Below are 14024 nucleotides of genomic sequence, written 5' to 3'. Positions count from 1 at the left end.
CTTTAGAAGCACCACCTAGATCATCATCAGGAAGACTATACAGTTATCCACAATCTGTGCTTGACAAAATAGAACTTTTTAACCAATAGTGGAACTGACATTTTAGTATTTTTGCCTTGCAGATTTGCTGTATTGTGCATTATACTTGTTTTTATGGCATGTATTAAATTAATGTTTGAAACTGATTTATATACTCAAATAAAAAAATAATTATGGGACTTAATGAGCACAGTACTTCAAGCAATACAGCTTTCAAAAACCGAGCGAGGTGGCGCAGTGGTTAGCACACTGGACTCGCATTCGGGAGGACGACGGTTCAATCCCGTCTTCGGCCATCCTGATTTAGGTTTTCTGCGATTTCCCTAAATCGTTTCAGGCGAATGCTGAGATGGTTCCTTTGAAAGGGCACGGCCGATTTCCTTCCCAATCCTTCCCTAACCCAAGCTTGCGCTCCGTCTCTAATGACCTCGTTGTCGATGGGACGTTAACCACTAACCACCACCACCACAGCTTTCAAACCTTAAGCATGCTCTTTCTAACTGTGTCAAGAAGAAGAGGACTGAACAAGACAGTTGAAATATCGCCCCCTAAAAATACCGTAAAATTTGCACGTAGAAAATTTTTGGCCAAATTTGGAAATGCACATCCTTTTCATCTAGGTATACAATGTGAATTAAATCTGATCCATATATAGACATCATAGGTAGAAATACCCGTCTGAAGTTTTGTTGTGAGTGTTTCATACGAAAAGTAGCAGTGGTCGGTCAAACCTTGGCTCTCAGAATAGCCCGACGAATTTTTTAGCCATTGAGAGGTTTATATCTATATTTAGGTGTGGCCAAATCCCTAATTTTTGCTATGGTGTGATTCAGCCAAAAGGTTGTCTTGGTATATTAAAGCAAATGACCAAACATCTACTACAATAGCAAACTTGGCATATTTGCATCTTCATATGTAATGCGAAGATGAGTAGCCTCTTTTTACAAACCCCTAAAACTTCAACCACTGAAGATACTGGACTGAAATTTGGTATAGAACCATCAAAGACTGTATAGAACCTTTACACCAAATTTAATTAAATTTGGAGATGGTCAAGTGGGGCACTTTTTTAATATTGGTCCCTTTGATGTGGAATGCCCCAGTATTAGATTGAGAGTGTGACAGAGCATTGGAAGACCTGCAGCCAAACAAAACAGATTGGCATGTTCCTGCATACTTTCTAAAACAGTTGAGGGATATGAGAACCAAACAGTTGTGAAAGTGTATGGAATATATGAGGTTGGCAATATTCCATATGACTTGTGGAAGAATATCGTCCACACAGTCCTAAAATAGCAAAGGCAGATGAGTGCAAAAGTCATCCCACGATCAGCTTGACACCTGAACAGATAATATACAAAAGAATAGGGAGAAAAGTAATTGAGCATCTTAGATGATAAACAGTTTTGTAAAATCCAATATACACTATGTTAAAGAACAAATAAGGAACAATAAGAATGGAAGACAAAGAGAGAAGTGATCAGATTCTGAAGGTTGTACAGCAGAGACGCAAGATTTCTCCTATACTACTTGTATATCGAAAAAGCAAAGAAGTAAATACAAAGAAAGGTTTAGGAATAATAAATTTTGGGTGATAGGATATTAGTTATAAGATGCATAATCAGAATTTGAAACATTATAATGGGCTAAAATATGTGATTTAATCTCAAGCAAATGAAGCCAGTTGTATTCTGGGAGGACTGATGTGTTAAACAACACAAATGTCATAATCTCCTGTAATTGACTTTTACTTTTTTGGATGTATCGATGACTTTAGTGATCTCATTTGTGTGCCTCTGTCATGGCAGGGATGTATTTATGTGCATGATATGAGGGTGCATTTTCTAGTACAAGAGCTCTGTTTCTGAAATGCTTGAAGTTTTTCAGTATCCCATCAGTTCCATGAAATGCACTTTTGTATAGAAAGTGTATACCATCTCCCATGAAACTCCTTTGTAATTAAAAGCTAAAACCACATTCTCTCTATAGATATGTGTTCTGTTACAAATATTTTATGTCACATTACACAAATTATGGTTGTGATGGCTGACCACTCAATTTGGTTTGCTGTGTTTCATTTGTATACTACCTAACAGCCCACCTTAACCATTGACGGTGTTTGTTTTAGAATAAATATGAACTATGGAACTTCTATGAGATGCTAGGTAAATAAACCTCCACTCACATAGAACTCTACTTGCTGTAGTAAGCCTCATTCAACTGGAGTACAACTGGTGCCCCAAAGGTGACCTTCTGACAATTGTTTGGCCAGTTATCTATTCCATAAGCATGTAACATATGTTGAGGGTTTTTTTTTTCTCTCTCTCTCCAAGTGTCTTAAGTGAACTTCCCTACTCACATTGACACACATTGTTCAACTGTCACACCTAGTAATGGTTACTGAAGCTTGCACATTGTTTGCTGTTAATAGAGGATGTTGGTCTGAACAGCCAGCAGATCTGCAAACACGGATTCATGACGCTCAAACTCACCAATTGGAGGCCTTCTGTCTTACATGTTTGCGATTTAACATGGCAAAAGAGAGACAGGTGGATAATCGAATGCTAAGAATTTGACAAGCATCCTACAACAATGACTGAGTATGGTTGGCAAACTACAAAGGAAATAGTCATATACCTTAATAGATTATCTGTTGTGATGTCAGACATATGGGTGAAATGGTCAACTGGGCCACTAATTGCTTCCATGATAAACATAAACTTACCTTTCTAATGGGTGCTTTCAGCACCAACCACTGTATTACTAAACATATAGATCCAAAAGTGGCACTATACTTCCAGCATGTTAATGAATTTGTGTTACAGAATGATGATGCAAGCATTGTCAAAGATCTCTTATGTGCACGGTAATTTCCCTCCCTCCCTACCTTCCTTCCCTCCTTCCTCTTACTATTAATGATGTGGATGGGGCATTTGGACTTTGGATGCAAATAGAAGCTGTGGGGAATGGCATTCTTCAGGGATATAGTAGTATTTTATTTGATGCCGCAGCATGTAGAATCTCATTTCATAGTACTTATCAGCAGCACTATGTACACATTTCAGGCATGTAATATTATTTAATTACTCTTTGAAAATAAACTATTTATTAACATACCATATAATTGGATAGATAAAAAATCTACTCACACATGTAAAAAATACTTAAGTTTGCAAGCTTTTGGAACCAGTGGCTCCTCCTCCTGGCAGAACGGTTGAAGTGGAAGGAAGAGTGGTGATGGAAAAGGACTGGTGAGGTTTAGGAAGAGAGGTAGATTTCAGAAAAGTCACTCCGAACCCCAGGTCTGGGAAGACTTATCGGATGGGGCGAGAAAGAAGGAATTAATCTGTATGTAACATATTTCTTTGTGCTCCTATAGGTTACATATGCACCACATTTAATTCATTTATCATACTTCATTAATGTCACCACAACCATTATCTTACACAGCTGTAAACTTAGTTACTTAAATGAGTTAAAAAGATTCTTACCATTAGTCAATAAGCTCCACATGTCTTTATTTTCAGTCTATAATTACAGCATATTAACCTCAGACTTTAGATTTCGGTCAATAATGAGACTGAATAAATAGCTGATGTCAGTAGTCAGTATACAGTAGTCCTACCTTGAAAAGCAGTACACAAACATTGATGTGGCAGGCAGTTATTGATTATGAAACATTACCAGTTTCAAACTACATGCCTCTCCTGTATTACTTATTAAAGATCATGTATCGGTGTCTTGCCAAATTTTTGAATCCTTATCTCCAAGTAAGTTAAGGACCCTCTGTTGGAATATTTTGATCCTAAAGTTTTGAGCATCCTGTGTTAAAAACTTTAAAATGTACAGTATATTGGATGGAAGTTTTCATTACTGGAATTATGTTGAATAACAAATTAATAGGATTTGACATTGTATCTTGTAGCTAGAGATTATGCAAATATTCACTTACAGATAACAGCCAAGCAGATGTGCCCACAATGCTGCATGAAGATCCAGTAGAAATGAAAGAAGCAATGGAGAAACTCCAGGAAAAATTCAAGAAAACCATGGAAGAAGTTGCTGAACTCTCTGAAGAAAAACAGAGACTTGAACATTTGGTTCTGCAGTTGCAAGGCGAAACGGAAACCATAGGTATAATAAGAAAAGATTTTGTTAGAGTTTTAGTATCTGGTATTGGATTTTTGTAGCTGATGTGTCACTTCACATGCAGGAGAATACATTGCTCTGTATCAAGTGCAGAGGAATATTCTGCGACAGAGAGCTAAAGAAAATGATGAACAGTTGGCTCGAGTATCCAGAGACAGAGAAGAAATGAAAATGAAACTTCAAGAGCTGAGTGCACTTGTGAGAAACTTGGTGTCAGAAAAAGAAAGTTCACCAGAAAATATTGATGTTCACATAGATGAAAGTAAAGTGACACCTGTTTTTCACCAAGATGAAGCAGTTGTAGGTAAGAACATGACTTGATGAATTTCTCTGTGCCTATAAATTCTAACTGTTTAACTTTTTAAATACATGGTTGATATTTCATTTTTTTAAAATAAATTCAACTTATGCTGCATTGATTCTGTGTCTACAGATATTAGTATTCCATCTGAGAGTGAAAGTCATCATCATGAAGTGGAAAAATCTGATGGTCCTGCCTTGCAAGAGAATGTGATGAATAAGGAAGCCACAGCTGAAAAAATTATAGCATTACTGTCTGAGATAGGAAGCAGTAATCTCGTGGATCCACAAACCACTGAAAACTTCCATCCGTGTCCATGGTGTTCTGGGAGACTCTTGACAGTTTGAAGTAGTATTCATAGTAATACTAAATTTTTTACTATAGACAGATCATCTGCATATCTGTATTTTGAGGATACTGCTGCTAATGATTATTTGTAAGTTAAAGTCTCATAATGAGATTAAATTGCAAAAAAAGTAGCAGTGTAAAGGTGAGAGACTGCAAATATGCTTCACTGAAGTTGTTTGGTAAGATTCCATTCCATATAATGTAGCTTACATTAGCTCTGTGAAGCAGCTCTCTCAGGTATCTGTAATACAATATATAAGGCCTCCTCACATCTTTCTTGTGAAGTGAGAACACAACAACATAATTCTGATAGCCAATTTTTGTACCTGTAAAATTACGTAAAGTATATTTATCATCATTTTTAACCACATGATGCTGTTGTATCATCAAGGCAAGAATGGTTGAAAGCTGCATAAATCTAATAATGATAAGTTTATTTTTGCTTGAAGTTTTTGTAAAAAGTATTCTTAATATTAATTTTGTGCAGATGTAACATAGTTTTGTGTATATATGTAACACCTGTAAATTGTAAATAAAGTTAACTAAAATTACTTTTCACTGTCTTACACTTGCAAAGAAGAAACTGTTGATATGAATTACTTTTGTAATATTTATAAAAGAAAATACATGGACATTGAATTTAAAATTTAATTGTGTAACGTTTGTCTTTAATTATTATTCTTATCATGAAATAACATAAATACCTCAGCAGTGTGTGAGAAAAAAATTCCACTGAAATTGTTCATCAGATCAACTTAAATTAACTCTACCAACAACATTTGGCAGAAATCACACAGACCAGTATGGCCATTTATTCATATATAATTGCAGATCTTTCATTGAAGTCTAAACAGTCCTTTTTCTATATTGTACCAGTTAACAAGAGTTCAAATTTCAGTGGTGAATTTTCAAAATTCAGACTGTGAAGCTTCCATATAGGTCATAAAGAAGACATTATCACTTTAATAATTTCATAATCTGAAACTTACCTTGTTATATAATAACTTTGTTTCTCTTCTTCAGGGCTGATAAATGTTGCCTCAAGTTTTGAATTACAACGGAGCTATAATTATCTTTATAAACAGAAGTGGATCATGCAGGCAGCATCAGATATTAAATCATGTTAACACAATTTTCTTTTGAGATGTATCCTGTATTTTGCCTTCAAAATAAACTTGTATATGAGAATATTTTTGCCTTCACAGCAGTTACATTACAAATTCTCTACAGGAAAATAAAATCTCTTATTTCCTATAAATATCATCCAAACAATGATTTCTTTCACAGTAATTGTTGCACTACAGTTTATTGTACAATTAATCATTATAAGCAAAATAGTAAACAAATTGTTTGATTTACTATTCTATAAATTTTACATAAAAATGTGAAAGTTAAATGAAACATTACTAGACACTGCAGTGTAATTTTTAAATAACTTTATTTTCAAATTCGTGGTTCTTGAAATTATTTAATCTGTGACAAATTAATGCTAAATCTCAAATTTACCTTAATCAAAATAACAAATTTACACTCATTTTTGTTTTATCATTGGTACATATGAAGTGAAGTGCTTCACTTGATTAGGTTATAGTACCCCCCACCCACCCCCAGAATCTAACAAACACCAACATTTACAGGTGCAATACCACCAGCACACTGATGCAATCAAATCAATTGTGATAAAAGTTTTTACATTTATTGCAAGAAGAAAAAGATAACATTTATTTACTTATCGGTCTAACGAATTTTTGTAACACTTACATTTTCTCCTTCTTTTCTTGAAACGCAGTTCATTTAGTCCTTTTTTGACTCCTATACTGATATTCATTTGTGTTGTTTCACATTTTGTTGTACTTTCTCTCTCATCAAGTTACCATCATATTGTCCTTCTGTGCAAACTGAATAGCAGCTGACCACCTCATTGAAATGTTACCATAGTGTCCTACAAAATTAGATTCCTAGGAGTGGTAAACAAAATCAGGTTTCTCTACCACATGACAAAATATAGTAAATACATTATCATAATGAGCAACAGAAATGGAAGAGTTAAACAGCAGTCATATCATCAGAAAACTGAGGCGAGATTTCATGATAGTAGATCAACTTAGGATGCAGCAGAACAAGCTTAGTCCTTTTACGAACAAAAACAATCATCAATTTCTACACTGAAACTTGTCATACATTTAAAAGCTAGGTCATCACAAATAGATCATAGAAAGCTCTCCATATAGACATAATGGTAAGTTTGTGGTGCTGTTGTTGCGGTTTGATCTTCAGTCTGAGGATTAATTTGATGCAGCTCTCCATGCTACTGTATGCTGTGCAACCCTCTTCATCTCCAAGTAAATTCTGCAACCTACATCTGTCTGAATCTGCATACTGTATTCATCTCTTGGTCTCTCTGTAGGATTTTTACCCCCTAAACTTTCCTCCAGTACTAAATTGATGATCCCTTGATGTAGCAGGATGTCTCCTACCAACTGATCCCTTCTTATAGTCAGGTTGTGCCACAAATTCCTCTTCTCCCCAATTCTGTTCAGTACCTCCTCATTAGTTACATGATCTACCCATCCTATCTTCAGCATTCTTCTGTAGCACCACATTTCAAAAGCTTCTATTTTCTTCTTGTCTAAATTGTTTATCGTCCACTTCCTTACATAGCTACACTCCATACAAATAATTTCAGGGAAAACTTCCTGACATTTAAATCTATACTTGATGTTAACAAATTTCTCTTCTTCAGAAACACTTTTCTTACTATTGCCAGTCTACATTTTATATTGTCCCTTCTTCAACCATAATCAGTTATTTTGCTTCCCAAATAGCAAAACTCATCTACCACTTTGTCTCATTTCCTAATCTAATTCCCTCAGCATCACCAGATATAATTTGACTTCTTTCTCTTTGTTTTGCTTTTGTTCATGTTCATCTCATATCCTCCTTTTCAGACACTCTTCCAAGTTCTTCGCTGTCTCTGAGAGAATTGCAGTGTCATCAGCAAACCTCAAAGCTTTTATTTCTTCTCCATGGATTTTAATTCACACTCCAAATTTTTCTTTTGTTTCCTTTACTACTTGCTCAGTATACAGATTGAATAACATTGGGGATAGGCGCTACAACCCTATCTCACTGCCTTCTCAACTACTGCTTCCCTTTCATGCCCATTGACTCTTGCAGCTGCCATATGGTTTCTATACAAATTGTTAATAGCCTTTTGCTACCTGTATTTTACTCTTGCCACCTTTAGAATTTGAAAGAGAGTATTCCTGTTAACATTGTCAAAAGCATACTCTAAGTCTACAACTGCTATAAACATAGGCTTGCCTTTCCTTAACGTATCCTCTATGAGAAGTCATATGCTCAGTATTGCCTTGCTTGTTCCTACATGTTTCAGGAATCCAAACTGATCTTCGCTGAGGTCAGTGTCTACTAGTTTTTCCGTTCTTCTGTAAAGAATTCATGTTAGTATTTTGCAACTGTGACTTATTAAACTGATAGTTTGGTAATTTTCACAACTGTGAGCACCTGATTTCTTTGGAATTGGAATTACTATATTTTTCTTGAAGTCTGAGGGTATATCGCCTGTCTCATACACCTTGTTCAGCAGATGGAAGAATTTTGTCATGGTTGGTTCTCCCAAGGCTATCAGTAGCTCTAGAATGTTGTCTACTCCTGGGGTCTTGTTTTGACTTAGGTCTTTCAGTGCTTTGTCAAGTTCTTCACACAGTGTCATATCTCCCATCTCATCTTCCTCTGTATCTCCTTTCACTTCCATAACATTGCCCTCAAGTACATCGCCCTTGTGTAGAATCTTTATGTACTCCTTCCATGTGTCTGCTTTCCCTTCTTTGCTTAGAACTGGTTGTCCATCTGAGCTCTTGATGTCCATACAGGTGCTTCTCTTTTCTCCAAAGGTGTCTCAAATTTTCCTGTAGGCAGCATCAATCTTTCTCTTAGTGATAAATACAGTCAGTCATCTGTTATACGACTGTAGTTTTTCTCAGAAGTGATGTATCCTATGTGGTCGAAAATAATTTTCCTTTCATGTAAACAGTATAAATGTTTTAGGAAAGTTCTGGTAGAATGTAAATATTTGCGTATTAAAGGCAACCACAAAAGCAGAAGTATTAAGTTGTCGATAGGCACACACAAAAAGAAAGAAAATTTGCTAGATTTCAGATTAATCCTTTTTCAAACTAAAGTGAAATACACACAGAAAAAACACACATATACACATGCACGGATGCACATGTCTATGCTCCTACATGATGCCGGCTGGATCAACAGTGCTAGTGCTGCATTTCAGCAGGTGGACTATATTGTGGTGGCTCTAGTGAGGTACCTGATTTGTTGGCTGGGAATGAGGAAGGAAGGGGTTGGCAGGTATGCATGTGTTGCAGAGTCATTGGAGCCAGAAGGAAGTAGTGCACAATGAAGATGATGTGGGGTCATCAGTTGGGAGTGAATGACAGGACGGAGGAAGGGGAAACTTATAGTAAGACAAAACGTATGTCAACCAAAATTTTCTGTACTCTTTTTCAGCTGTTTGTAATGTAACAGGTGACTTTATTTTGTGCACTTTAGCTTGTAAGATTCTTTACATTAGTATTTCATTCGACATACTACCCGCAGCAAAAAATTCCATCTATCAATCCCAGTTTCATTCATCCATTATTGACATCATTAGGTTATAGCATATTATCATGTGTCAAATGTGTAACTATCTTCAGAATCATCTACACATGCGATGAATGTAAGAAAAACTGCAATTGAAATTGTAATTACTACTTGACTCCTCAAGAATAGAGCATTCTGAGTTAGTTCCGTATTTATTTTTTAAAAATTTTCTCTCAATGAAATTATTACATTTACAATAGTTACATACTAGAATACTTTAATAAGATGATAAGTGTGTATACTAAATAGTATCAGTAAGCACGTGCTACATCTATCAATCAAAAAGCCGCGATTCAGCCATAATGGACAGCAAGTTGAAATGAAAGAAGGTAAACAACGATGAATATTCTTCTTTTTCTTTATATAAACTGATATAGGGTCTTGAAAAATTTTAAGTTGATGTTCATTTTAACAGATAATTGAAAAAAAAACCATAGCAGTGCATTAAGATAAATCAGGTTGTGAATAGTAATCATTTAAGAGTATTTCTTAATGTGTGTGTGTGTGACCCCATCCAGCAAATTAAATTAATTTAATAAAGACTTTCTGTCATTTTTCAGTGATACTCACACTACATTCTTTCTACTACATTCTTCATTGCAGTTAACATTTATATTCGCTGGGATTTGTTTCTACTTTGTTTTATGGTGATAATTAATTATAATCAGCAATTGTATTTCATTATTAAGAATGATTTAAATAATTATCTTTAAAACATTACCCCACATGCCTGTAATAAAATGATCAGATGGTACTATGCACTATGTCCACCTCTGTAGCTAGGAAAAAAAAGGAGGAAGAAAAGTGCTTAGTGCCACTGACAGCCATGATGAGATCCCAGGTTCATTTCCTGGTACTGCCAGGGACTTTCCCTTAGTGGTAGTTGTGAAGCAGAGTGCATTTGGCTAAGATTGTTTTTCTTGATGTATATCAGTCTTTCTGATTGGAAGTCAAATGTACTATTTATACTAGAAAAACAATTATCTACCTCATCAATAAATTGAGATACATAGGAATAATCATACTAAAAAAGTTTACATCTATGTTTTATTATGCACTACAGTTCCTTTTCATTACAGTACCATCAGATTGACAGTTAGGGCACTAGATTTTCTCCTGTCAATGGCTAAGCTTGTAATTGATCACAAAATTACTCATATTTCTCTGTAAAAATATTACGTATGATTCAATGAAGGCAGTACACTACATTTCATGACTTCAAATCCTTAACCCTATCACCATCACCACCACCATCACTACCACTATATCATTCACCATAGTCCTCAACTCTACACACAAAATCTCATAATCTTCCTCCATGTAACATAATAAAAATAATAATAATAATCATCATCATCATCTTGTTCTTCTTCTTCTTCTTCTTCTTCTTCTTCTTCTTCTTCTTCCAAGAGTCCTTATATAATAACCAACAAAGAAATCCTACCATTCCATTATAAATCTCACATTTACCTAAGAGCATCACAAAACTAGAACATTAATATCCATCTCATCACCAACCACTAGAGAAAAGCTTAAATACCACTACTTTTGTATATTCCACATTACCACAACCAAGTTACAACATAGCTCACTTTGTTTAAAGATTTTCATTTCCACACTATTTGAATTATGTGAAACAGTTGTATCACACATATTAATGTTTATTTAAAGAAAAAGACTTCATACACCATCAAAACAGAGAAAATCTAACTTCTTTTTTTAACAGAATGAAGTTTGTCTTTTTAAATAATGTCAAAGATAATCTAGTTACATCAATGAAATAGAATAAATAAAGCAGGGCTTTTCCACTTGCTTAACTCTTTAACACTGCCCCCTTCCACTCCTCTTTAAAATGATATCCAAAAGTGACCACGCATATCATTTCAATGTAATATTTCTTTTTACAATGGTGTCATAAATATTATGGTTCAGTAGCTGTGTTAAATAGTCTGCTCGATTTTTGTCCATCAAAATGTATCGAACGGCAGTCATTCCATTCATTACTTTCTCCCTTATGAAATGGTGTTTCATGGCAACATGTTTTGTTCTTGATTTATTTAGATGATACTTGAATAATGTAATTGTTGCTTGATTATTATGCCACACAAGTGCTGACTTTCCAATCGGTTCCTTCAGCTCAAGGCTCTTCAGTAACTATTTCACCTGTACCACTGCACTTTTGTAGACTGCCACTGGCATGTATTCTGTGTCCATTGTGCTCAATGCAGCTACAATTTATATCATACTCCTCCAGTACATGGGAGATCCTGCCAGTATTATCACACACCCAGTAATATTTTTGTGATCATCATGTAGCCCAATCAGCATCAGCAAACGCTGAAATATCTGTCCAGTGGGATAACAGGTGAGTTTCTAATGTGCTATTTCTTTTACATATCTTAGTACCCTTCCTCAAACAATGGAAAATCTAGGATGGAAACACACACACACACACACACACACACACACACACACACACACACACACACGACTGCAGTCTCAGGCAACTGCAGTGTGGTAGCAATTGCCTGAGACTGCAGTCGTGTGTGTGTGTGTGTGTGTGTGGGGGGGGGGGGGGGGGTGAATTGAGAGTTTTTTTGTTGTCTCTGTCTGCGACTTAGCATCTCCGCTATATGGTGAGTAGCAACTTTCCTTCTCATAATATTAGTACCTTTTTTGCTGCATTCCAGTGGTTCATATTAAAGTTTGAGCAAAATTGTGGCAAATTTACCACTGAGAACTTTGTCTGGTCAAGTCCTCTCTGAAATGTAAAGGAAGCTATCAATAAGCTCATGATATGGGGTATTTCTAACTTCATCATCACATTTCGCATCAAGGAAATTTGGTTTCCCTTTGATCAGATCCTTAGCTCCTTAGCATTTTGATGTCTGAACCTATCAAGTAATTGATTGATATACTCCCTCTGAGAAGGACAAATTGATCCATCTTCGCTGTGTTTAATTTCACTCCTAATCTGTATGACACCACGGCCATGCATTTGACTTCAGTGCAACTCTGTACAAGATTTTTCACTTTTTGCCTCATCTATTCATTCTGTGCCAGTGTAAGCAAATCATCCACATGTACAGAGAGAATAGCTTTCACAGTTTGCACTAAATTTGTTTGTACATGGATCTATATCATTTTGGATAAATGTCAGTGTATCTAGGGAGATATTTAAATGATTTTTCAAACTTCTGCCACTTTGTTTCAGTCCACATATTGACTTGTTTAACGTGTAAACCAAACTTTCTTGGCCCTTTTTGATGAAACCTTCTGGCTGTAGCATATATACATTTTCCTTTTATTTGCTATGCAGATATGCAGTCTTCACACCATAGTGATCAATATGTCAATTTTTCTCAACTTTGGCTGTTATCAATAGATAGAATTAGAAACAGGAGCATAAATCTACAGCGACTATTTGATTTGCAATTAAATAAGCTTTACGAATTTACTTCTTACCAATTGTCTTCTTTTTAAATACACTTCTGATCTTTGTGGGAATTACACCAGACAGCTTGACAGATTGCTGAACATAATGATTCTTCAAGGACTTAATTTCTTCATTCATTGCAACTATCCATTCTGATGACTCATCAGAATTAACTACTTCATGACATGATAGAGGGTCATCATTGTTTATTTGTGCTTCTTCAGTTTAAGCCTTCACTTTGGAATGAAGTGTCAGTGGATGATGTTCACTTAAGTTTACTTTTTCTTGTGTTACATCCTTTCTCGGCCTGCACAATGTTATGGAGTAACAGTGTGTTCCATAAGTTCCTCATTACCTTCAGTTTCTTCCAAATTTTCCTGCAAATCTAGAAACCATAAAATTCCTCTTCAGTGCTAGAATCTTCTCTTTCACTTTGCATTTCATTTTCAGTATTTGGAAATGGTAAAGCTCCTTTATTATGGTAAAGTTCCTTTATTGTACACTTAAATAATTTTTTTTCTGTTCCTTAGTTTCAGTTGCAGATTTGCCATTTCATAATTCTGTGAATATACAGTGCCTGGATTCCACGAGCTGTTTTGTTTCTTTCATCCAAATTTTGTATCCTTGACCACATAGAGAATATGCAGTAATGGCTTTTTCTGCCCTTGTGGATAATTTAGAATGACATCTTTTTTTAGTATGTGAACAAAAACTTCACATTCTATCACCCACAAATGACACACATTAAACATTCTACCCATACGCTATTGATAAAGGCAATTGTTCATTATTGTATTTATCTGTAACATGATTTCTTATGCATGCCACGGTGTACATCAGCTCAATCCAAGAACACTTTGGTAAAATGCTTCCCAGCAACTGTGACCTTACCATGTCCATTAACATTCTGCCTCTGATTCATAAAACTGTAACCATTTGCACAAACATAATTCTAGCCAATGTCTGAGCAAATTCTCTTAAAGTATTTACTGGTTTGTTTTTCTGTTTGAATCTTCCATTTCTTGGATTCTTCAAAAACTTCACTCTTGTTTTTAAAAGAAATGCACAAATATG

The 14024-nt window shown here is 35.3% G+C and overlaps 1 protein-coding gene across 1 annotated transcript in view; it reads left to right on the top strand.

The window, feature by feature from the left end:
- LOC124799314 (golgin subfamily A member 2-like) overlaps positions 1-5483 on the top strand; it is a 114854-nt gene extending 109371 nt beyond the window's left edge. Inside the window, exons 12-14 of the mRNA XM_047262902.1 lie at positions 3994-4173; positions 4253-4492; positions 4622-5483. Of these exons, the coding sequence (XP_047118858.1) occupies positions 3994-4173; positions 4253-4492; positions 4622-4836 (635 nt within the window). The 3' untranslated portion in view covers positions 4837-5483. The remainder of the gene's footprint in view (positions 1-3993; positions 4174-4252; positions 4493-4621) is intronic.
- Positions 5484-14024: the final 8541 nt, after the last annotated feature.

The sequence above is a fragment of the Schistocerca piceifrons genome, chromosome 5 (genome assembly GCF_021461385.2).
Source record: "Schistocerca piceifrons isolate TAMUIC-IGC-003096 chromosome 5, iqSchPice1.1, whole genome shotgun sequence".
NCBI classification, from domain to species: Eukaryota; Metazoa; Arthropoda; class Insecta; order Orthoptera; family Acrididae; genus Schistocerca; species Schistocerca piceifrons.
Note: the sequence above shows the minus strand (reverse complement) of the source record. Positions and strands in the feature narration are given on the sequence as shown.